Below are 25,159 nucleotides of genomic sequence, written 5' to 3' on the forward strand. Positions count from 1 at the left end.
AACTAGTTGAGTGAAATGAAAATATTCTCACTGCTCCTGCAGAAGAGGTTACTGCTCTCAAAAGCTGGTTTAGCACTTCAACAAACTCTGTTTCCCGCTGCTTAGGCATTGAGTTCCACACTAATTCAATGGGCTGACTTTAAAACTTTGGCAGCAAACATGTACTGCTTAATGTTTTGGTAGATACTTCAAATAATTGTAATAGATTATAATAAGTTTAAACCTTAAATCTGAAATTGGCAACTTATGTTAATTTTAAATAGGTTTACTTTTTTATAAACTTTATTTAATTTACATTTTAAAAAATCCAATTTAAATAACCATTTAAAAAATTGTTAATCCACCTTGGGTAGTTCGTAGCTGTGGTATGTTTCCATCCCTCTAATGTTCTTGTTACAATGATTAGCAGTGACATTGTTGGTGATAAAATAGTTTATATTTAGGTTACATAATTAGCAACTCATTGAGATAAACGTGGGCAGCTCACAGGTCTTAGGTAATATTTTGTGGCTGCTTACTGACAAAGGATGACAAAATGCATTAGTTATTCCTGGTTCATGTTTCCAAGGTTGTCCTCACAAATGTGAGGGCTAGAAACATAAGACCCTATTCTCTACTTTTTCACATTCTTTTGTAGTAATTTCTAGCTGTGCAAAGTAGATGTGAAATGCTACCAGGTTAGAATGGTAGTACATGACACTTAGCCAGTATGTTACAGTAGTGCAGTATTTCTCAGACTCTTGAAAGCTGAGCCTACCGTCAGGAGAACGTAACCAATCTCATCCTCTTCACTCCCACCATATGTTGCTAAATTGAAAACATTGGTAGGCCATTCAGAACATACATCCTCTCCTTACATGTTTGGAAAAACAGTGAAATAGTTAACCAAATGTTGGCTTCTAAATTGTTGTCATTGGCATGTGAGCACCCATTAAAACGAGTAAAGCAGTTCATGTCTGAGGTTCTCTACAAACTGAGGCTTACTTTTCTGCAGTGGCTACATTTGAATCACATTTTAAAAGGTTTTCTTCTCAACCATAGCAACTGGAGACTTACTTTTATTTTAATGAAAGTTGAATCTCTGGAGCTAGTCCCTCAACGTGGATTCACCAAGGGCAAGTCATGCCTGACCAACGTGATTGCCTTCTATGATGAGATAACTGGCTCTGTGAATATGGGGAAAGCAGTGAACATGATATATCTTGACTTTAGCAAAGCTTTTGATATGGTCTCCCACAGTATTCTTGCCAGCAAGTTAAAAAAGTATGGATTGGGTGAATGGACTATAAGGTGGACATTTCTACTGGCTAGATCGTCGGGCTCAACAGGTAGTGATCAATGGCTCGATGCCTAGTTGGCAGCTGGTATCAAGCGGAGTGCCCCAGGGGTCTGTCCTTGGGCTGGTTTTGTTCAACAACTTCATTAAAGATCCAGATGATGGGATGGATTGCACCCTCAGCAAGTTTGCAGATGACACTAAGCTGTGGGGAGAGGTAGATACGCTGGAGGGTAGGGATAGGGTCCAGAGTGACCTAGAAAGATTGGAGTATTGGGCTAAAAGAAATCTGATGAGGTTCAACAAGGGCAAGTGTAGAGTCCTGCACTTAGGACAGAAGAATTCCATGTATTGTTACAGGCTGGGGACTGACTGGCTAAGCAGCAGTTCTGCAGAAATGAACTTGGGGATTACAGTGGATGAGAAGCTGGACATGAGTCAGTCATGTGCCCTTGTTGCCAAAAAGGCTAATGGCATAGTGGGCCGCATTAGTAGGAGCATTGCCAGCAGATCGAGGGAAGTGATTATTCCCTTCTATTCGGCACTGGTGAGGCCACATCTGGAGTCTTTTGTCCCAGTTTTGCCCCCACCCCCCACTACAGAAAGGATGTGAACAAATTGGAGAGAGTCCAGCAGAGGGCAACAAAAACTATTAGGAGGCTGGGGCACATGACTTATGAGGAGAGGCTGAGGGAACTGGGCTAATTTAGTCTGCAGAAGAGAAGAGTGAGGGGGGATTTGACAGCAGCCTTCAACTACCTGAAAGGGGGTTCCAAAGAGGATGGAGCTAGGCTGTTCTCAGTGGTGGCAGATGACACCACTGAGCAATGGTCTCAGGTTGTAGTGGGGGATGTCTAGGTTGAATAATAGGAAAAACTATTTCACAAGGAGGGTGGTGAAGCACTGGAATGGGTTACCTAGGGAGGTGGTGGAATCTCCATCCTTAAAGGTTTTTAAGGCCCAACTTGACAAAGCCCTGGCTGGGATGATTTAGTTGGGGTTGGCCCTGCTTTGAGCAGAGAGGTTGGACTAGTTGACCTCCTGAGGTCTCTTCCAACCCTAATCTTCTTTGATTCATGCTCAGCGGTTTAGGAAATACTATCCTATTGTAACATAGCTAATACACACTTTCTACAGGTGTAAATTATGATAAAAGCTGCAAGGCAGTGGAGAACCAGCCCCACAATATTTTTTTTTTTTTAATTAATACTTTGATTCTGGGGAATGATTCTGTGAAAGCTGTGGGTTCTGAGGCACATTCTGTGCCTTCAGAATTGTGGAGTACATGGGGCCCTGGGTAAAGTTCTGTCGCCTTAAGCTTGGTTCAGTTCCACATGCCCTTACAGCTTCTCTAGGAGTGCTCATGTGATATTTCTGCTCCCTCTTCAGTTACAGCAGAGCTCATGCCTGCAGATTTGTGTTACTCGCCCTGACAGTTTCCTTAAGCTATGATTATTCTGTATATTGTGTCTTCTCTTCCATATTTGCTGTAGGGCATTCCACCTTCAAAGTGCCAGGACACAAGCCCTCAGACTGGGAAAAGAAGGTTCTGCTGTGGGCAGGCCGTTTCAAAAAAGTAGATGATATACCAGAGACTGTCTCGTAAGTGCCAATCCTGAAATTATAAGTACACTAATGTATGCCTACCGAGAAACAAGTATACAGGACTGAGTATCGGTTCTGCAGAGGTGTGATGTCAGGAACATGATATGATTGAAATCTAACACTGCTGTGATCTCCATATCCTGATGTAGAGAGCATGCAGTTAGCTCCCTCGTGATTCTCCCAAAAGGAAGATGAGTAAGTAGCAGTCATTTCAATAAAGGAGACCCTGAACCAGCTATTTTTGTCCTAATTTTTTTTAAAACCTTTTGCAAACCTTAGTATGAATAAAAATATTTTCCTGATTTTTTTTAAATGTCCATGAAAAGTGTTTTATATTTGTTTCATGAAAAGTACATCATTCAATAATAATTGAAACGAGACTCCTAATATAAACCATATGATCATAAATAATTATATTATCAATTATCAATTATATCTCCCTTGGGATTTAAACTAACTAAATAGTAGATTAGGCCTCTAATGAAAATAAAACGTCAAAATTTCTCTGCAGCAAGTCTAGCCTCAGTGCAAACCCTGTGCTCGTCTGTGAGAACCAGAAAGTAAACTGACCATTTTAGACTCTCTGTCCAGGCAGGATGAAATGTAAATCGTACTTAAAAAACCCTCTTTGAATAATTACACCTGGCGTTAATAATGTAGATAAGGACTTTTCTTTTTCAAATGTGTTATGTTGACAATGTCTGTTTAAAATCCTTTTGTAAAAGTGAACCCCTCGTGAATTAAACTTTGCACCATTTTGGGAATGTAGCAGGGCCTGTGGGACCTCTGTGCCCCCTGAGCTCTCTCCAGCCCGGGCTATCTCTCACAACGCCTTGCTAGTGACCAGCGGAAAACCCATCCAGGTGCTGTGATCGCCCCACACCCAGCTTTATTGCATGGATGCTCCCAGAGCCACTCATGAATCACACAGAGAAAGGCACCAGAGCCAAATCCCCCCAGCACTGTATCTCAGGAATATACCATCTTGCACTGCTCAAGATGAGTAATGCAGATTTATTAATTGCTTCACCGCTTCATCAATGGAAAGTGGACATACACCAGCCGTTGCTGAGTCTCCAGGCAAGGTTGAGCAATTCCCCTGGTGTGGCCTTATGCAGGTGAGCCATTGCATTGTAGCTCCCTTGCTGGACAATGGTGGTTGATGCGTTGATTGATACTCCACCAGGGTGTTGGTTACTTTCCTTGTGGTTGCCTCTGGGGAGCTAATATCTGGCTGGTTCCCAAACTTACAGCATGTTTTAGTTCAGGGATGGGCAAACTTTTTGACCTGAGGGCTACATCTGGGTATGGAAATTGTATGGCGGGCCATGAATGCTTACAAAATTGGGTTTGGGGTGCAGGAGGGGGTGAGGGCTCCAGCTGGGGGTCCAGGCTCTGGGATGGGGTTGGGGATGAGGGGTGTGCAGTTCAGGAGAGTGCTCCAGGCTGGGATCGAGGGGTTTGGAGGGCAGGAGGGGGATCAGGGCTGGGGTTGGGGGTGGGCTCAGGGGTTCAAGCTCCGGGCAGCACTTACCTCAAGCTGCTCCTGGAAATCTGCAGTTCCTGGCTAGTGGAAGCTGCGAGAGCGGTGCTTGGGGCGAGGGCAGTACGCAGAGCCCCCTGGCTGCCTGTAAATGTAGGAGCCAGACGGGGGACATGCCGCTGCTTGTGGGAGTCGTGTGGAGTGGTGGCATGCACGTGCCGAGCGACCGCCCCTCCCCCCCCCCGACCCCACCCACTGGCTGAAGTGGGGACTCAAGGGCCAGATTAAATCGGCTGGCGGGCCAGATAGTTTGCCCACCCCTGTTTTAGTGAGAACCATACAACACAATTCTCATAACTTCATGTGTGTTAATGATATACATATATGGATAGAGTAATGACTTTCAGCAGATCATAACCTTTTCCCCGATACCTATAAAGCATGCCTTGTAAGGTAAGATCACGATTATATACAAATGGGGAATATGGGGGTTCCAGGACACTCCCTCAAGGTATAGAATTTCACAGGGAAGATAAGTACATCTGGGGATTCCCTCTAAAACATGGTCCATCCTGTGTAAATACATGATGCAGAGACAGAACATCCTCTATAATTCTTATCTTTTTAAGGTGCAGATCAGCACTGAATCTTAAGTGGTAAATAGCTTTATTGGTGAGCATAGAATCATAGATTTTAAGGTCAGAAGGGACCATTATGATCATCTAGTCTGACCTCCTGTACAATGCAGACCACAGAAGCTCACCCACCAACTCCGGTAACAAACCCATAACATATGTCTGAGCTATTGAAATCCTCAAATCGTGGTTTAAAGACTTCAAGTTGCAGAGAATCCTCCAGCAGGTGACCCGTGCCCCACGCTGCAGAGGAAGGCAAAAAACCCCCAGGGCCTCTGCCAATCTGCCCTGGAGGAAAATTCTTTCCCGACTCCAGATATGGCGATCAGCTAAACCCAGAGCATGTGGGCAAGACTCACCAGCCAGACACCCAGGAAAGAATTCTCTGTACTAACTCAGATCCCACCCCATCTAACATCCCATCACAGGCCATTGGGCATATCTACCGCTAATAGTTGAAGATCAATTAATTGCCAGAATTAGGCTATCCCATCATATCATTTCCTCCATAAACTTACCAAGTTTAGTGTTGAAGCCAGGTATGTCTTTTGCCCTCACTACTTCCCTTGGAAGGCTGTTCCAGAACTTCACTCCTCTGATGGTTAGAAACCTTCGTCTAATTTCAAGTCTAAACTTTCTGATGGCCAGTTTATATCCATTCGTTCTTGTGTCCACATTGATACTGAGCTTAAATAATTCTTCTCCCTCCCTGGTATTTATCCCTCTGATATATTTATAGAGAGCAATCATATCTCCTCTCAGCCTTCTTTTGGTTAGGCTAAACAAGCCAAGGTCTTTGAGTCTCCTTTCATAAGACAGGTTTTCATTCCTTGGATCATCCTAGTAGCCCTTCTCTGTACCTGTTCCAGTTTGAATTCATCTTTCTTAAACATGGGAGACCAGAACTGTACACAGTATTCCAGGTGAGGTCTCACCAGTGCCTTGTATAATGGTATTAACACCTCCTTATCTTCACTGAAAATACCTCGCCTGATGCATCCCAAGACCGCGTTAGCTTTTTTCCCGGCCATATCACATTGGTGGCTCATAGTCATCCTGTGGTCAACCAATACTTCGAGGTCCTTCTCCTCTGTTACTTCCAAGTGATGTGTCCCCAATTTATAACAGAAATTCTTGTTATTAATCCCTAAATGCATGACCTTGCACTTTTCACTATTAAATTTCATCCTATTACTATTACTCAAGTTTACAAGGTCATCCAGATCCTCCTGTATGATATCCCGGTCCTTCTCTGTATTGGCAATGCCTCCCAGCTTTGTGTCATCTGTAAACTTTATTAGCACGTTCCCGCTTTTTGTGCCAAGGTCAGTAATAAAAAGATTAAATAAGATTGGTCCCAAAACTGATCCTTGAGGATCCACTAGTAACCTCCTTCCAGCCTGACAGTTCACCTTTCATTGTGACCCGCTGTAGTCTCCCCTTTAACCAGTTCCTTATCCACCTTTCAATTTTCATATTGATCCCCATCTTTTCTAGTTTAGCTGCTAATTCCTCATGTGGAACCGTATCAAATGCCTTACTGAAATTGAGGTAAATTAGATCCACTGCATTTCCTTTGTCCAAAAAATCTGTTACCTTCTCAAAGAAGGAGATCAGGTTGGTTTGACACAATCTACCTTTTGTAAAGCCATGTTGTATTTTGTCCCAATTACATTTGACCTCAATGTCCTTAACTACAAGAGACTGCTGAATTGGAATTAATTTGCAAATTGGATACAATTAACTTAAGTTTGAATAGAGACTGGGAGTGGTTGAGTCATTATACTAAGTGAAACTATTTCCCCTTGTTTATTCCCCCCCCTCAGACGTTCTTGTTAACTCCTGGAAATGTGCTGGAAATGGCCCACCTTGATTATCACTTCAAAAGGTTTTCTCTCCCCCCACCCCACTCTCCTGCTGGCAATACCTCATCTTAAGTGATCACTCTCCATACAATGTATATTTTTTCATGGTCTCTGTGTATATAAAATCTCCTCACTGTACTTTCCACTTTATGCATCCGATGAAGTGAGCTGTAGCTCATGAAAGCTTATGCTCAAATAAATTGGTTGGCCTCTAAGGTGCCACAAGTACTCCTTTTCTTTTTGCAAATACAGACTAACATGGCTGCTACTCTGAAACTTAATTACTTTCTCCTTCAAAATTTTTTCCAAGACCTTGCTCACTACAGATGTCAGACTAACAGGCCTGTAGTTACCCAGATCACTTTTTTCCCCTTTCTTAAAAATAGGAATTATGTTAGCAATTCTCCAGTCATACGGTTCAACCCCTGAGTTTACAGATTGATTGATTAAAATTCTTGCTAATGGGCTTGCAATTTCATGTGCCAGTTCCTTTAATATTCTTGGATGAAGATTATCTGAGGCTCCCGATTTAGTCTCATTAAGCTGTTCGAGTTTGGCTTCTACCTCGGATGTGGTAATATCCACCGATTCCCATATCCTCCGTATGCTCATTCCCATTTGTCGTCCTGCCATTATCCCTGAGCTCCTCATTAGCCTCATTAAAGTATTTTGTTTAGATATTGGGCCATGCCTAGATTATCCTTATCCTCCACTCCATCCTCAGTGTTTAGCATCCCCACTTCTTCTTTCTTTGTTTTCTTCTTATTTATATGGCTATAGAACCTTTTACTATAGCTTTTAATTCCCTTTGCAAAGTCCAGCTCTACATGGCGTTTGACCTTTCTCGCTTTATCCCTACATGTTCTGACCTCGGTAAGGTAGCTTTCCTTGCTGATCCCTCCCATCTTCCACTCCTTGTAGGCCTTCTCCTTTTTCTTAATCACCTCTCTGAGATGCTTGCTCATCCAGCTTGGTCTACAACTCCTGCCTATGAATTTTTTCTCCTTTCTTGGGATGCCAGCTTCTGATAATTTCTGCCACTTTGACTTGAAGTAATTCCAGGCCTCCTCCCGCCTTTAGATCCACAAGTTTTTCAGTCCAATCCGCTTCCCTAACTAATTTCCTTAATTTTTTTTGGTTAGCCTTTTTGAAATCAAAAACCATAGTCACAGATCTGTTTTTGTTTATCCTTCCATTTAGTTTGAACTGAATTAGCTCATGATCGCTCGAACCAAGGTTGCCCCAACAACCATTTCTTCTATGAGGTCCTCACTGCTCACCAAAACCAAATCTAAAATGGCATCCCCTCTTGTCGGTTCAGGAACTACTTGGTGAAGGAGTCCATCAGCTATCGCATCCAGGAAAATCTGAGCCCTATTATTATTACTAGCACTTGTCCTCCAGTCTATATCTGGGAAGTTAAAGTCTCCCATGATCATACAATTCCCATTAGTATTTACTTCTTTAAAAGCATTAAAGAGGTCTCTATCCAAATTGGATCCTGGCGGTCTATAGCACACCCCAAGCACTATCCCAGAGCAGGCTCTAGTAGCTTTCTTCCCCACTGTGATTTTTGCCAAGACAGACTCTGTCTTATCCATTCCATCACTTCTTATTTCTTTGCAGTCTACCTCATCACTGATATACAATGCTACTTCACCACCTTTGCCTTTATTTCTGTCTTTCCTAAACAGCACATACCCTTCAATACCTGTAGTCCAGTGGTGACTACTATTCCACTATGTTTCTGTTATCCCTGTAATATCTGGTTTCACTTCCTGCACCAGTAGATCTAGTTCCTCCATTTTGTTACCTAGGCTCCTCGCATTAGTGTACAAACATCTTAATTTTTGCTGTTTGGTTTCGCTCACATTCTTTACCCAATTGGGCACAGACATTCTACCGCCAATATTACCTATTGGATTGGTATGTACACTGCCCTTCCGCCTTATGTCCATTCTACCCACGGCTGTATCCTTTCTTACTTCATTTTCTTCCCTCTCAAAGAGAAAATATGGTGTGGAGATTACCTAGACATCTCCCAACCATCTCCCCCAAATTCCTAGTTTAAAGCTCTCTTGATAAGTTGTGCCATCCTAGAAGTCTATTTCCCTCCTTACTCAGGTGAAGTCCATCCCGAGAGAGCAGTCCTCTGTTCATGAATGCTTCCCAGTGAGCATACATCCCAAAGCCCTCCTTATAGCACCACTGCCTGAGCCATCTGTTGATCATCATAATCTTGTCACACCTTTGTTGCCCTTCTCTAGGAACAGGCAGAATCCCACTGAAGATCACCTGAGCCTTGATTTCCTTAAGCGTCTTCCCCAGCCTGGCATAGTCTCCCTTGATACGTTCCAGTGAGAATCTAGCCGTATCATTTGTTCCCACATGAAGGATAATCAATGGATTCTTTCCCGCTCCCCTTAGGATCCTCTTCAGCCTCAGGTACACATCCTGTATCTTAGCACCCAGCAGACAGCACACCCTTCTGTTCTCTGGATCAGCTCTTGTTACAGGCCTGTCTGTTTTTCTCAGTAATGAGTCCCCAACCACATAGACCTGCCTTTTCCTGGCAATAGTGCGATTCTCCAGTCTATCCCCTGTTCCATCTGGCTGCAAGTCCTCTTGATTCCTGTTGTTCCTTGCAATCCTCTGCAACCCATCCTGTATCATCCTGGGGCTCATATTTGGTGTTATCTCCATTGACTCTTGCCCTTGTCCTATAGGACTGTCTGCTCGTCTGTGTATTAGTAGCAGAACAGAGTGGTACAGAAATGCTTAGCTGATTGGAGGTCTTGACTACTCTTCCCTGTTTTAAGACAGCTGAAGAACTGAAGAGCCTCATACCTAGGAATATGCAGCAGAGTAGTGGAATGTTTTGCTGACGCTCTGCCAGTTTAATCTTATTTATTACCTGATGAGTGATTAAAATCACAGTGGGGATTCTGCCATGCGGAGGCTCTGCTATGGCATAACTGATTAGTCTCTGAATTCTCCAATCCTAAAAATTTCACGAGAGTAGTTGGTAACATAAAATCATATTACGGATGGACTGTTAACTGTCGTACGCCATCTCTCTAGAGCTAAGGCAGAATCAAGGCTACCAGTATAAGCTAGACTTTTCTACATTTAAACCAATCCACCTGAAATTCCACAGGCATGAATTTGTGCCAAGATAGAATTTCTGTGGAAATATTGAGTCAAATTGGAGAAAACAATTGATGCTCAAAAAATGTGGTGTCTTCATTTTTCTAATGTTGTAGTGTCATTTTGGGGGTATGCTATATATATATATTTAAGTTCGCTATATCAACTGGATCACCCTTGTCCACATGCTTGTTGATACCTTCAAAGAATTCTAATAGAGTTCCTTACATCTCTCAGCGCAAGGCAGATTTTCCACTCCTCAGTTCCTTCTTGTGGCTCTTCTCTGAACTACAATTTTTAAACTTTTGTTTTTTTTAAAGTGTGGACACCAAAACTAGATACAGTATTCCAGTGGTGGTCTCGTACTAGTGTTCTATACAGAGGTAACCTCCCTATTCCACTGAGTCTTTTTCTGAGTCAAAGGTATGTCTATGCTTTTCAAAGGTATGTCTATACCGTAGAGTCTGTAGTGGCATAGCTGTGTTGGCATAACTGAGCCAGCACAACCTCCTACTGTAGGTGCAGCCTACATAGACTTTTTTTATTTTTTCTTTCCTGTCTGTGTAGGAACACCACCTGCCCAAACTACGGTAGCTACACTGATCAAAGCCTTCTTCTGTTGACATAGTTGAACCAACGCAGGGGGTTTTGTCGGCATAGCTGAAAAGCAAGGTTGTGGGTTTTTTGTTTTGTTTTTTTCCCCACACCTTTGAGTGACATAGCGATACCAACCTAACTTTAAAGTATAGACCAATTCTAAGATAAATATCCCATCCAGAAAGTAAGGGGTACATTCTTTGTTCAGAAATGTATTTAGGTATTAAAATTCATGCTCTTTGTTTTGGCCCAGTGTACTTGTGGATCCAGATTGTTCTGTTTAAGTGACCTGCCGTTATCATTATTTACCACCCCAGAATCTTGCTGTCTGCATACCTTATCAGCACTGATTTTATATTTCCTTCCAGGTCACTCCTAAAACCTATTAAATAGCAGTGACTCAAGCATCCACCACAGGGGGAAAAATACTGGGTATTAAAGGTCTCTTTATAGTAGTGGAGAAAAGCAGAACAAGAACCACTGTCTGGAAACAGAGGCCAGACAAATTCAAATCCGAAGTAAGGCACGTACTTTTAACCGTGAGGTTGATTTAACCACCTGAACAAACGGAGGGTAGCAGTGGATTCTCCATCTCTTGATGTCCTCATATCAAGACTGGTTGCATTTCTGGAAGATATGCTTTAACCAAACACAAGGTACAGGGCTCAATACAGGAGTAACTGGGTGAAATTTAATAGCCTGTGGTAAAGAAGTTCAGACTAAATGATCTGGTGGTAGACCTTAAGTTCTATGAATCTGATCACTGTGGGACCACACTAGAAACACTTGCAATTGATGATTCCTCACTATTGGTTAGAAAATAAATATAGCATATTTTTAATGGATTGAAAACTGGCTGGTATGCCAAATTGTTAAAATCAGAAAGTCAGGCAGTCAAATGCCTTACAGAAGTCCAAATATACATCATCAGCACAGTTACCTTCATCAGCCAAATTTGTAATCTTAAAAAATTACAAAGTTAATTTGACAAAACCTTTCTGCCATGGTCAACCATGTTTGTTGGCATTAAATACATTACCATCCTTTAGTTTTTTGACTGTCTCAGATCAGCTGTTCCGTTATTTTGGCTGGGATTGATGTCAGGCTAACAGGCCTATATCTACCTGGTTCATGCCATTTACCGTTTTTTGGCATGACATTTGCTTTCTTCCACTCATCTGTAACTTCTCCAGTCTGACACTTTTTAAAAAAAACAAACTCTCTTCTGGAGTATTAGAATTCTATTAGAGGGATATCATTTTCTGAACTCTATAGGTTAGTTTTTAAAAGTTTATTGTCTCTATTAAAGTCTGTATGTCTCTGTTTATAGAAAACTCGCCTACAAATTTTGTACCACAGAGGCCTATTTAGCATCTGTATCCTTAATACCAACACTGCTCACTTTTGTAGGGGTCCACTGTAACTGAAATAGTAAATTTCAGTTTAGCCCAACCTGAGACCATTGACTCATTGTTGATATTTGAAGTATTTACAACACAAATCCTTTAATTCTTCTTCTTTGCCCTCCATGGAGGGCATTTGGAAGATCAAGATGACTGGCCTTGTAGGGAACTGTACCTCCTTAAGAGTTAACAGTAGACCAGGTTGCAAATGTTCAGAAGCAAGTGATATAGCTGCAGATGTTGGGTGTATCTAGATAAGATGTACTAAAATTTGCAAGAAAGTCTCTACAGGGCAACACTTGCATGGTATAAATAATCCTCCATCTTCAGTTAAACCCTCTTGAGAACTGTTCCAGAAGACAGTAGGAAGTGAAGTTTTAGATTTCTACCAAGAGCTGCTCAGATTTTCCCAGGGGCATAAATTGCTGGTGAACATATTGGAGACAGCTGACATGAAATCTGTATTCTAAAAATGTTTCTAATTGCAGCTAGCATTTCCAAACCCAGTGCTGGAGGAAGCCATCTTGCTGAAAAGTTTAATATATGGTGCAGAGTGTTGAAGCCCAATGGAAAAAAATATATAAACCAGTTTTGGTGCATCCCCATCCCCAAAAGCTCAACTCTTTCACAGTTTAATCTTGCTTTTTACCCTGAAAACTTTCAGGATGTGCCCAAACTAGAAAAAAGGTGGTCTACCGTGTGTTAACATGGTAAAATCCTAATGTGGAGAAGGCGGTTTGTAGTTTTTACATGGATTAGCAGGTTGCAGTAAGCACTGGGGGAAGCTAGTGGTAAGAAAACACTTCTTTCCCCCTTACTGAAGACAAGATTTGACTGTCGGGCAGAACAAAAGGGATTCGCTATTCCAGTGATCTGAAAATGCAGCATTGTCTAGTGATTAGAGCAACGGACGGAGTGTCAGGAAATCTAGGTTTTGTTCTCAACTTTGCTAATGATTCATTCTGTGGTCTTGGGCAAGCTACCTCTCTCTGTCTGTAAGATGGGGATAGTGCTTTGGGAGGTGCTGGTAAAAGGCATGATACAAATGCTAGTTTCTTGACAGTAGATTGTATGGATTCTTGTTTATCAGCATGACAAGAGATATCAATAGATTAGAAGCTAAGGTCTCTGATAATGATTTTGGCCTCCCTTTGCTTCATGAGGTTTGAGCTGATCGATGCTGCGCGAAATAAATTGCGTGTGAAGATCAGCTACCTGATGATTGCCCTGACAATACTAGGATGCATCGTGATGGTCATTGAAGGAAAGCGGGTGAGTACAGTATTGGATAGTTGACTGGAGCTGAACCTTATCACACAATCCTCAGATCTCTCTTGAGATCAGTAATGAAGTAACAACAAATACTACTTAAAGCAATAAATAAAAATTAAAATGAACACTCTACGACTTCCCCAAAACTCACCCAGCACCAAAATGTGCCCTCCCAGGAGAGACCGAGAGCTACATTTCTTACAAATGCAGCAGTTCTGCCTCTGTGGGAATGTGCACACTTCTACTTTATCCCTTCATATGTGTGTACTTTGCTGAGGTAGCACTCCTGGAAGTACATGCATAGGAGGTGAGATGCTGTGCAACTTCTGTTGTTACAACTTCACTGGGATTTGAGGATGCCTGTCATTTCCTGGTGGTGGGTCCATAATAAGAGGTACTGCGGTGTGTTCTCAGGTACCTCCAATAAGTCATCCTGAGAGGAGTTTAGGGATGAGGACCCTCCCAATAGATAAATGAGGCAGAAGAGGGCGGTGGTGTTTCCCCTCTCAGTCATTTAGATGCTGCAGTGATTAGGTTGGTCATCTCTTCAAATTTCTCTGGAGGGTCCATTGTATTTTGGGAGAAAACATAGACAACCTGGGACACTTGATTTAATCCTACATTCAAATAATACTATTTAGGGAGGATGTGGGACCTGGTCACAGAGTAGAAAGGCCCAAATTTAAGTTGCTGTATATGGGCAAAGGGTCTTGCTCCTAAGATGGTCCAGCATGTGCAAGACTATTGATATTGTAAAATGTCAAAGTTCAGCTGTGTCTGAGGTATCCTCCACCTTGAAATTAAAAGGTGTACAACACCTTTGCATATTGGGTAAAGTGTTTGTTTTTTTTCAACTTCTCTAAACTGACAAATGACTGAAGGGATTTTCCTTAGACTTTCCAAAAACAAATTCACTTTCTGGCAGAGACCAATGCAGTAAACCCCCAAGTTATGATTTAGTACTGTTTAAGAATTGCCCAGGCATCAAGGCTGCTTAGAAAAGTTAAGACAGAAGACTGAGAGGAAAACAAAAAAATATACCTTTAGGTCTAACAGCAAGTATCAGAGGAAACGTACAATCACTGCAGCCTTTAATGAGAGCCCTGCAGCCAAAGACTTCCACTCTTTCCCTGTCTGGGAATGAATGTATTAAAACAAAATAAATTAATAGCAGACAGTAAGATGATATATGATGATGCCATGTGCAATAGTGGAAACATAGGGAACTTGATGGAATCTAATATTATGATTAAATGAAGTTATATGTATAAAAGGGACATTGACTGTAAGATAGAGCTTTGGGCAAAATATTGTAAACTTTACTCCGGTGGATTTCTGCACCAGAAAATTAAAATTCTGCAAATTTTATTTGTCAAAATAACACTATATAATCACGCTAGTATCAATTATTTTGGTAATTTATTTCAAAATACCTGTCAGCAAGTATGTGTGTAATAATGCAGACACAGAAATAAATTTCTCTAGGAGAGTTAAAGAAATCCCTGTGAACCCAGTTCCTGCTTCTCTGCCCCTTCCCCACCAGACCCCAGGTGGGGGCGGGGGCAGGCAGACAGACCTGCACACCCACCCCTGTACCACCCCCCCGGCCCAGACACTCACCCCCCCCCCCACAGTAAATAAAAGGACCTTAAACCAAATAGTATGTTTTTTATGATGACACTTGATCACAGAGTGGAATAATCAGAAGTGTAACTTTGATTAATAGTGCACGGACTCAGCTCAGCTACATGTCCCAGCATCCCACCATTGTTGTGATAACAAAGAGAACAGAAGTGGTAAACTTACATAGCTTTTCTGGCCTGCTGGAGAACAATCGTTCTTGAAGTGACTTCAGTGATTCAAGAGAATGATTAAAGGATTAAAAACGATGCCATATAGGTTAGTGATAGACTCAAAGAACTCAATTTATGTAGCTTAGCAGAGACAACATTGGGGGGAACGTGACTGCGGTTTCATAGGTTCCAAGTCTGCAAGGGGCCACTGTGATCACCTAGTCTAACCTCCTGTGTAACACAGGCCATAGAACTTCCCCAAAATAATTCCTAGAGCGTAACTTCTAGAAAACGCATCCAGTCTTGATTTAAAAATTGTCAGTGATGCAGAATCCACCACAACCCTTAGTAAGTTGTTGCAGTGATGCAATGACAATTTACACTCGCTGAGGGATCTGCCCCCAAATATTTGCCTTTAACAGTCCTGGCAAACCACCCCCTCCCCCTTCTAAAGCCTGATCTTTAAATAGAAACAAACAATTGTTGAAGGAAATGTAGATATTTCTGTCTTCCCTTTAATTCAGTCACTGCTTTTTTTTTCTCTCAGAGCTGAAAACTAAAGTGTATAGTAAGCTGTTTCTATAGGTCTCCTGTCACTCAGATGTTTTATACATAGGGGCTTCATGATTTGCAGTGCAGACAACATGCAAACTCATATTATGGATGTATGCCAAAATGTTGAGGTTTTTATTTCTAAAAACAACTGATATTTTAGTTACTCATGTTTTTTTAATAAACTTGTCATAGAAGATTACGGTTGGAAGAGACCTCAAGAGGTCATCTAGTCCAACGCCCCTGCTCAAAGCAGGACCAATCCCAACTAAATCATCCCAGCCAAGGCTTTGTCAAGCCGGGCCTTAAAAACCTCTAAGGTTGGAGATTCCATCACCTCCCTAGGTAACCCAATTCCAGTGCTTTACTGCCCTCCTAGTGAAACAGTTTTTCCTAATATCCAACCGAGACCTCCCCCACTGCAACTTGAAATCATTACTCCTTGTTCTGTCATCTGCCACCACTGAGAACAGCCTAGCTCCATCCTCTTTGGAACCCCCCTTCAGGTAGTTGAAGGCTGCTATCAAATCCCCCCTCACTCTTCTCTTCTGCAGCCTAAATAAGCCCAGTTCCCTCAGCCTGTCCTCATAAGTCATGTGCCCCAGCCCCTAATAATTTTTGTTGCCCTCCGCTGGACTCTCTCCAACTTGTCCACATCCTTTTTGTAGTGGGGGGCCCAAAACTGGATGCAGTACTCCAGATGTGGCCTCACCAGTGCTGAATAGAGGGGAATAATCACTTCCCTCCTTTTGATCATTCTGTCAGAAATGTTCCCATTACCCAGAATGCTTTGGATGGGTTTCTAATGTCAATAACAAATGTGTATGATGCTCATGGATCCAGTAATGTTATTCCTAAGCTGTTATTTCAGAGCAGCACTGATGAAATAGTCTGAGAGAAAATATCAGAGCGTATTAGCATTATTATTAATTATGGAACCTACAGGGCTCAGTTGATCAGATCCCCATTGAGTGTGCAAAATCACACTAAAAGCCATTCCCTGCCTGAGTAGCTTACAGCCTACATTCATGAGGGGACAAGCTCCACAGTCTGGGAAGTAGGACTAGTCGGGTTGTGATCCAAAATTTAATTAGTTTTGGCTTTCGGAAGTATTCGTAAACCAGTCCCACTTACTAATCTATTGGATATATGAAAATATTCAGTGAACTTAGCAGTTCTGTGGAGTACTTGTGAAGTGTCCAGTGTTGGTATTTACCAAGGATCGTGGTGGATTCTCCATCATTGCCTATTTTAAAATTAAGATTGGAAGTGTGTAAAAGATCTGCTCTAGGAATTATTTTGGGGCAGTTCTATGGCTTGTATTACTCAGAAAGACTAGATGATCACAATGGTCCTTTCTGGCTTTGGAATGTGTGAATACATTGTAAAATGTACTGTGAGAGAAGTTTAAAGAGCATCAGAGAATATGGAGGGACTTTGTATAATTTATACGAACGCTAAACTAGATACTTCAGCAGCTAGCAGAGTGTTGATGGAGAAACTGAAACTTGAGCAAGCACAACTGCAAAGATGGACAAAGGATGCACCACAAAGGGACTCACGGGAAGCGACTGGTGGCAGTAAGATGATGACCAAAGCAAACCAGTCCGAGTTCAGGGTCTGTCCCAAGATGGTTGTATCAAAAGCTATGCCCTAACTTGTCATATACAAGCTGGTCTGACAAGATGTGTTGAACAAAAATACTAGAAAATTCCAGCTCCAGTTGCAAGAACTCAAAAGGTGGTGTCTTGGTCCCTGACTGGATGGTGAGAGAGGAGGATTCTTATTTTGGTTGGATATTTTCAATCTTTGGAAGAAATAGTGGTCACCATCTGACTGGTCCACAGCAGGACCTCCAAGAAGATGAACTAAGTTGGATCACCCAGCAGAAATAGGATAAAACTGCTTGTTTCCTTCAGCACATCACTTCCAAAACCCCAAAGTCACCAGGAAAGGAGAAGACTGAGGTCCTTGATTGGCCAGCTCGGGGGAGTCCTGGTGAAATCAAGTATCTGTCTCAGATAGGCACTTTTATGTGCGTCTCTTTTCCAGGGTTGCCTACTATGGCACCAGAAAGCACTGTAGTTATGGCTGTTCTTCACTTACCTGTGATTGCTGTGAATAGAAACTGAGCTGAAAAAACAAACACACTCTCTCTCTCTCTCTCTCTCTCTCTCTCTCTCTCTCTTTTTATTGGGTGACTACTCAAATCAGTTAATTTACCACTTCCTGAAACTGGGTACCTAATTAATAAGGAAGTATATGTGCTGTTGTGATTTAAAGATTGTCAGAGTTAGTGTGTGTTCTTGTTTTGTAACAGGTTCAAATCAAGATTGATGTAAAGTAGCTTTTAAACTGAATAACTTCCTGTTAACTAAGATTGTAGGACACTGTACCTGTGTCTACCATATTTAAAGGATTCATGCTGCCTTTCAACTTCTAGGTGCATACAGACATAAAGCAGACCAACATTCAAGCCTCTTAAACAGCACTCAATCTATACAGTCTTCATAAATGTAGTTTTACATAGTTAGGAGTGTTAGTCAGATCCTGGAACTAGTATCCTTCATTGGTAAGTAGGTTAAAAGGGTTGACTACTAATAGATCTATCAGGATGGAGACCTTGGTGAATTGGCATGGAAGTAACTGACCAAATTATCTTTGACTTTTGCTTTGACTCCCCGCCCCGTGTTAGCAGCACTGGAGTTGATAACCAATTGGCACAAGTGAGGCCCTATTCTGAGGGGCTCTTTTTCAAAAATCTAACCAAAGTCACCTTCCCACAATAGAAAATAACACTTATACTCACTAGCGTGGTTGTGAGATTTAATTCTGAACACCTAAATATTTGTTTTCACCAATTTTCTAGCTTGTTAGCTAAATCATAGTTCAATATTCATTTTATAGCCCCTACCAAGGGAGGCAATAGGCGGACTGTGACCCAAACCTGTATCGCCAGGTGGTTTTCAGTGGACTGTGCGGGCAGAGGTGATGCACAGGCAGGGCATGTGGGGGTCGCAATTCCCCTCCCCCCGCGACTGCTCTGGATGCCTCTGGAGGATATGCCCAGAAGTGAGGAGACATCATGTCCCGGCAGCTATACTCTGTGTGTCCGTGCAGCAGAGTGGCTGGCTGAGCTCCCCCTCGCCCCCAACTACATGTCGTCTCTGTGCTCGGGCTGAAGCCGAGCTGGGGCTGAAGCCATGCAGAACCGTGTGTGTGTGTGTGGCTGGAAATGGATTGGAGCACACCCTCCTGCCACCCCCAAGCAGTCCCCGGAGCCCACCCTCCCCAACCTCATGCTCCCCCCACCCGTGAACAGTCCCAAGAGCCCCCCACGCTGGCCTCATGTCCTCCCAATCTCTCATCCCCAGAGCCCTCTCCAGCTGCCCTGCCCCCACTGGCCTCTTTCCCTCCCCAGTCCACCTCCAGTCACCTACTTGCGCTGCATCCTGTCCTCCTCACATCTCCCCAGGGCTTCTCTCTGGAGTCTTCTTGCTGGTTCCTGTCACCCAGAACCTCCTTCCTACCCCTCTGCTGTCCCAGCCCCCAAAGGGGCATCACATAGCTAGCTGGATCATAGTCCAGCAACTTCACCTCCTGGCTCCGAGCTCAGAAGTACTCACACACACACACCCTGCTTTGCTGACCAGATCCCAGCCCATACCCATTCCTCTCCCCCTCCTCCTTCCTCCCATCTCTGTTACTTGACTCAACTGGGGGCATGGAAGAATGTTTTCTGGGGGAGGGGGCAATCAGCAATGCTAGGGAGCTCAGGTCAGCCCCATGGATCCCATTTTCAGTTTAGGCAAATAAGGTCACCTTACTTTCTGGGCTGGGAGCTGGCAGGTGATGGGGAAGCTTGGGAGAGCAGTCATGGGGGCGAGGGGAGGGCAGGGGAGCTAGGTATGGGGGGGGTCGGTCTGGACCTTGACTATACCATTACCAAGAAATTTGGACCTTGACAAAAAATAATTGACGACCACTGTCCTATACTATTAGTTGCTTCTGTTAACAATACTGAGTAAAACTCTCCAAAAATTAAAATTCAGCTTTCAGGTCAGCTTCTTTAGTTAAGCAATTAAAAGATCCCTAAGAACAGTGGTTCAGATATGCTTACACCAACCAAAAGCAGTTTCAACCCTAGAGGTGAACATTTGGGAGAGTTATGAGTGAGTGGGAAGGGGGATTAGAATGGAAGCTGTTCTTAACTGTAGCAGCAGTTGCTACTAGAATATGGACTATCTACCTTTACTTTATTTCCAAATTCTCCTGGCTTTCGACGAAGAAAGAAGTTTATTATCATTGAACAGAAAAAGGGAAAGCATCTGCCAGAGCCATCAGTATATTGGCTTAATTCAGCCCTAAGGAAATAATGAACTTAAACCAAAAGAATTCCAGGATTTTGTGCCTTCAGAGTTTATTTTAACCCTCTAGCTCTTCCTAGCATTAAAGCTGGCATATTACAAAAGAGTATCTAGGCATGAGAGCTGTATCTCTGTAAGGGAGTATTCTTCAGAGGTATAGCTCAGACTACCAGATGGTTTGTTCATTGCTTGTTCAAACTTCATCTCTACAGTACCATAAGTAACATGTTTGCTCTCTCTCATACTATTGTAGGCTGTCGGAAGGCATGAATCCCTTACAACCCAAAACATGGAAAGAAAAGCTCGCTGGAGAGATGAGGTTGCTCAGAGTGCATCTGCCAAACCCTAGGAGAGGGAGGAGACCTGGGAAGGAGGATAGAAAACATACAAATGCTTTCTTCGTTGATGAGCGAGTAGTAGATCTTCATGTGTTTTGCTTTTATGTTATCCTCTGCTGTTATGCTTTAGGAAAGACAAATAAATTATTTTGTAGTAATACTAAAAATCTGTCTTGACTTTTTTATTGGGCTATCACCAAAATGCCTATTTTGAACAGCTTAAAAGACAAGGAAAGTGCTAAAACTGAGCAGACGCTGTAGTTGCTTTTCATACAGAATGTTCAGTGCTTCTATTTCCTCATTGTAGTAATACTGCCATATCCTTCTAGGATGGACTTGATTTACTCTCCTCCCCTAGTGTCATAACCAAGTAAAGATAGGTTTTCATCTCTTACAGGCAGAGATTCTTTCCTATAATCTGTCTGTTCCATCTGTTCCTCTGAAAGTTCAAGAGGAAATTTTTCACCCCCCAGTGAATGTTGGTGTTCAGAGACTTTAGGTGCCTACCTGTCACTGTGAAGCTACAACAGACTTGGGGACAGAGCTTGGATTATTTAGTTTATTTCTTTACTGCTTGGATATCATGCTGTGGCACCCACCCACTCTTACCTAATGACTAGGAAGCTGCCTCCAAGCCTGACTCCCCTCTCCCAGACCATGGGGATCAACTTCCAGAGGGGGACTTGCCTATAAGCGCTCTCCTCCCTCATAGTAGGGCACACACTGGCAATAGAACTGGCTGCCTGCTGAACCCTCCTAATAGGGCTAATGGGGGGGAGGGAGAGGGGAAAGTAGGCCAGCTAAAGAAGAAGCTGGCTAAAGCCCTGGAGTTGGCCTAAACCCCAGCTCTAAGCAGGCATGCTGGGGATCTCCGGTCTGAAGGAAGGAGATACTGACTGCCGTAAGGCAAGCTGCAGAGAGACTGCTTGAAATACAATGCCAGGCCAAGGGACCTCCTGTGGGAAGGAGGAAAATACCAACTGCTGTAAGGTGAAAGTGAGAGAGCAGCTGTGTGAAATAAAGCCCAGCTGCTGCCACACCCTCCTGGCTATTCTACAAACTCCTGATCCAGGAAAGGTTTTCTTTCCTATTAAATAGAGTCAGAGAAGCCTCTTGGGCAGACTCTGGTCTGACACCCCTGTGATGGGCTCCCCCTGGGGTACCACCTGGACTGGAGTACCACTGAGCCCTCTGACCCACCAGCCTGGTTGTGTGTCACACTGCTGCTGTGACAAGCTGCACAGCCCTCCAAGCTTGCACTTTCACCAGCATTCACACAGGTAGGGACACACCCAGCTGCGGTTACATACAGGCTCTCTAACTCCCAGCCTAGGACCCCAGAGCAGTACCGTCCTGCCCTGCTCAAATCTGGCCAGTATATGGGTTTAACACCCTGACTGCCCCTCTTTCAATGTGATGAGGACCATGCACACTTGTGGTAACCAAGCAGAGATTTTCCCCAAGCACTCCAGTCAAAGCTCACTGGTTTGGATTAAAACAAAAACAAGTTTATTAACTACAAAAGAGAGATTTTAAGCGATAGCAAAGCAGATTACCTAGCAAACACACAATGCAAACTAAGCTTAATATACTAAACAGATTGGCTATGAATAGCAGATTCTCACCCTAACTGATGGTACGGGCAGGCTACCAATGCTTAAGGGGCAAACTACACTTGCTTTGCAGCTTGGAATCCCCAGGTGTTTCATACACAGGCTAGAAATCCCTTTACCCTGGATCCAACACTTCCCCCAGTTCAATCTTTGTTCCTCAGGTGTTTCCAGGAGTCTTCTTATGGGAGGAGTGAAGAACGATGGATGAGGTCACTCCCTGCCTTATATAGCTTTAGCATAGGGAGGGAACCCTTTGTTTCAAAACTTGGTTCCCAGACCGGTTTGTGGAAAAATACTGACATCCCAAGATGGAGTCCAGCATCATGTGGTCTGAGCACATGTCCCTGTAGAGTCATAGCAGCCATTACTGAAAGGCTGTCTGTAGCATTCTCAGAAAGGCTCACCAAGTGGGAGATAAGCTTCTCATAAGACCCATTGTTTTCCCTAATGGCTCATTGCCCTGAGTAGGCCCTTCCAAATTAGCTATCTAGACTGAAAGCATCTTGACTAGTGGGCGTTACCCAGGTGTAGCTACATTTGAAGTACAGAAACATAGTATTTATAACTTCAGATACAAAAATGATACATGCATACAAACATGATAGTCATATTCTGCAAATCATAACTTTTCCAATGATACCTCACATGAATTATCTGGCACAAAATGCATCATAATTATGCCATAACCATATTATAATAATGTTACTAAGACGACTATGGCGTGCAGTGTCACAACCCCCAGCTGCTGAGTGAGTGGATAGGTGGTATCAGGCTCCCCAGCAAGTTTTCAAGCATTTCTTTACTCGTCCAGTTCCTGATTCTCTGGCAGCAGCAGCTGTAATGAGCACTCTTGCCAAACCCATCCTAAATCCACTCCAAATGATAAGGAGTTTAGGAAGCTAGACTCTATGGCTGTAAACTTTACTGCCACACTCCAAATGAGAGTTGCCAACTATCGGTTCTTTTATCTAAATACAATTTTATTAATTTCTCTGCTATATCCAAGTTTGCTGATAAACTACCCGAGGAATTTTGAGACCAGCTTTTTATTTTGGTATCTGAGGGCCATCTTACAGCCCTCAGATACCAAATATATCCCTCCAGGCTGTAATAGATGTGGGCAGCATTCCTCCTGGTTGCAAGCTTCTGGCATCCAAAAGTTGCTGCAGACCACAATAGAGGACTTAGACCATTCTATATTATTTTCTGAAAAAAATAGATGACGCCATTCACATGTTACGATTCTTGTGCAACACTTCACTCTTTAGGGGTTTTACACCCCAGTTATGAAAAGAAAGCAATTTTAGGCGGGTGTATCACTGTAGCTCCTCTTTCCAATACAGACCTCACTATCCCCCTAAGAAGAGGTCAAGACATCCTGGACATCACCAGCTGTGTTTGATTGAAGCATTCTCATCAGATGTTTATGACTTCAAAGCAGTCATTTTGACTTTTGATGAAGGACAATGTACCAACAATATATTCTCCTTTTGGATCATGCCTATCCCTCTTTTTTCCATGCTTGACAAAACATCATATTAAACAAGTGGGTACTCGCTAAAGGAGAAATGTGTTGTCCAATTCCTTTTCCTTCCTCTTCCCAACCCACCTTCCCCATTCCTCTTCAGGGACAGCTCTTATGAGACAGTGTTATTTCAAGAGCTACGGTCTCTTCTGTAATTGGGAGCAATAGAGGAATTTCCTCACCAGCACAGAGGGAAAGGCTTCTATTCCTGATACTTCCTGATTCTGAAAAAATCTGGGGGGCCTCCATCCTATTCTGGATTTAACAAAGCTGAACCAATTCATCAAAAAGACCAAGTTCAGGATGGTCATCCTTGCTTCTGTCATTCCTTATCTGGAGATTGGTGCACTGCCCTCGCCTTTACAAGATGAATAATTCCATGTCACAATACATCCCTCCCACAGGAAATACCTTCTATTTGTTAAAAGAAAAGGAGTACTTGTGGCACCTTAGAGACTAACCAATTTATTTGAGCATAAGCTTTCGTGAGCTACAGCTCACTTCATCGGATGCATACTGTGGAAACTGCAGAAGACGTTATATACACAGAGACCATGAAACAATACCTCCTCCCACCCCACTCTCCTGCTGGTAATAGCTTATCTAAAGTGGTCACTCTCCTTACAATGTGTATGATAATCAAGTTGGGCCATTTCTAGCACAAATCCAGGTTTTCTCACCCTCCACCCCCCACCCCACCCCCAACTCACTCTCCTGCCGGTAATAGCCTATCCAAAGTGACCACTGTCTTTACAATGTGTATGATAATCAAGGTGGGCCATTTCCAGCACAAATCCAGGTTTTCTCACCCCCACCCCTTTTTTTCCAAAAACCACACACACAAACTCACTCTCCTGCTGGTAATAGCTCATCCAAACTGACCACTCTCCTTACAATGTGTATGAAAATCAAGGTGGGCCATTTCCAGCACAAATCCAGGTTTTCTCACCCCCATACACACACAAACTCACTCTCCTGCTGGTAATAGTTCATCCAAAGTGACCACTCTCCCTACAATGTGTATGATAATCAAGGTGGGCCATTTCCAGCACAAATCCAGGTTTTCTAACCCCCCTCCCCCACACACACACAAACTCACTCTCCTGCTGGTAATAGCTCATCCAAACTGACCACTCTCCTTACAATGTGTATGATAATCAAGGTGGGCCATTTCCAGCATAAATCCAAGTTTAACCAGAATGTCTGGGGCGGGGGTAGGAAAAAACAAGGGGAAATAGGCTACCTTGCATAATGATTTAGCCACTCCCAGTCTTTATTTAAGCCTAAATTAATAGTATCCAATTTGCAAATGAATTCCAATTCAGCAGTTTCTCGCTGGAGTCTGGATTTGAAGTTTTTTTGTTGTCAAGAATTATAACATTCATAAACCAGTCAGAGAACACTTCAATCTCTCTGGTCACGCAATTACAGACATGAAGGTCGCTATCTTACAACAAAAAAACTTCAAATCCAGACTCCAGCGAGAAACTGCTGAATTGGAATTCATTTGCAAATTGGATACTATTAATTTAGGCTTAAATAGAGACTGGGAGTGGCTAAGTCATTATGCAAGGTAGCCTATTTCCCCTTGTTTTTTCCTAACCCCCTCCCAGACATTCTGGTTAAACTTGGATTTATGCTGGAAATGGCCCACCTTGATTATCATACACATTGTAAGGAGAGTGGTC

General features: G+C 42.9%; 1 protein-coding gene across 2 annotated transcripts in view; it reads left to right on the top strand.

Moving 5' to 3' along the window:
• FAM162A (family with sequence similarity 162 member A) overlaps positions 1-20,525 on the top strand; it is a 32,490-nt gene extending 11,965 nt beyond the window's left edge. The window contains exons 3-5 of one of the 2 annotated variants that reach the window (XM_073310855.1): positions 2,770-2,878; positions 13,175-13,283; positions 20,249-20,500. In XM_073310855.1, the coding sequence (XP_073166956.1) occupies positions 2,770-2,878; positions 13,175-13,283; positions 20,249-20,344 (314 nt within the window). In that variant the 3' untranslated portion in view covers positions 20,345-20,500. Of the gene's footprint in view, positions 1-2,769; positions 2,879-13,174; positions 13,284-20,248 lie in introns of both variants that reach the window. The other variant, XM_073310846.1, reaches the window with a different exon arrangement.
• The last annotated feature ends 4,634 nt before the right edge of the window (positions 20,526-25,159 follow it).

The sequence above is a fragment of the Lepidochelys kempii genome, chromosome 1 (assembly GCF_965140265.1).
Source record: "Lepidochelys kempii isolate rLepKem1 chromosome 1, rLepKem1.hap2, whole genome shotgun sequence".
Lineage (NCBI taxonomy): Eukaryota > Metazoa > Chordata > Testudines > Cheloniidae > Lepidochelys > Lepidochelys kempii.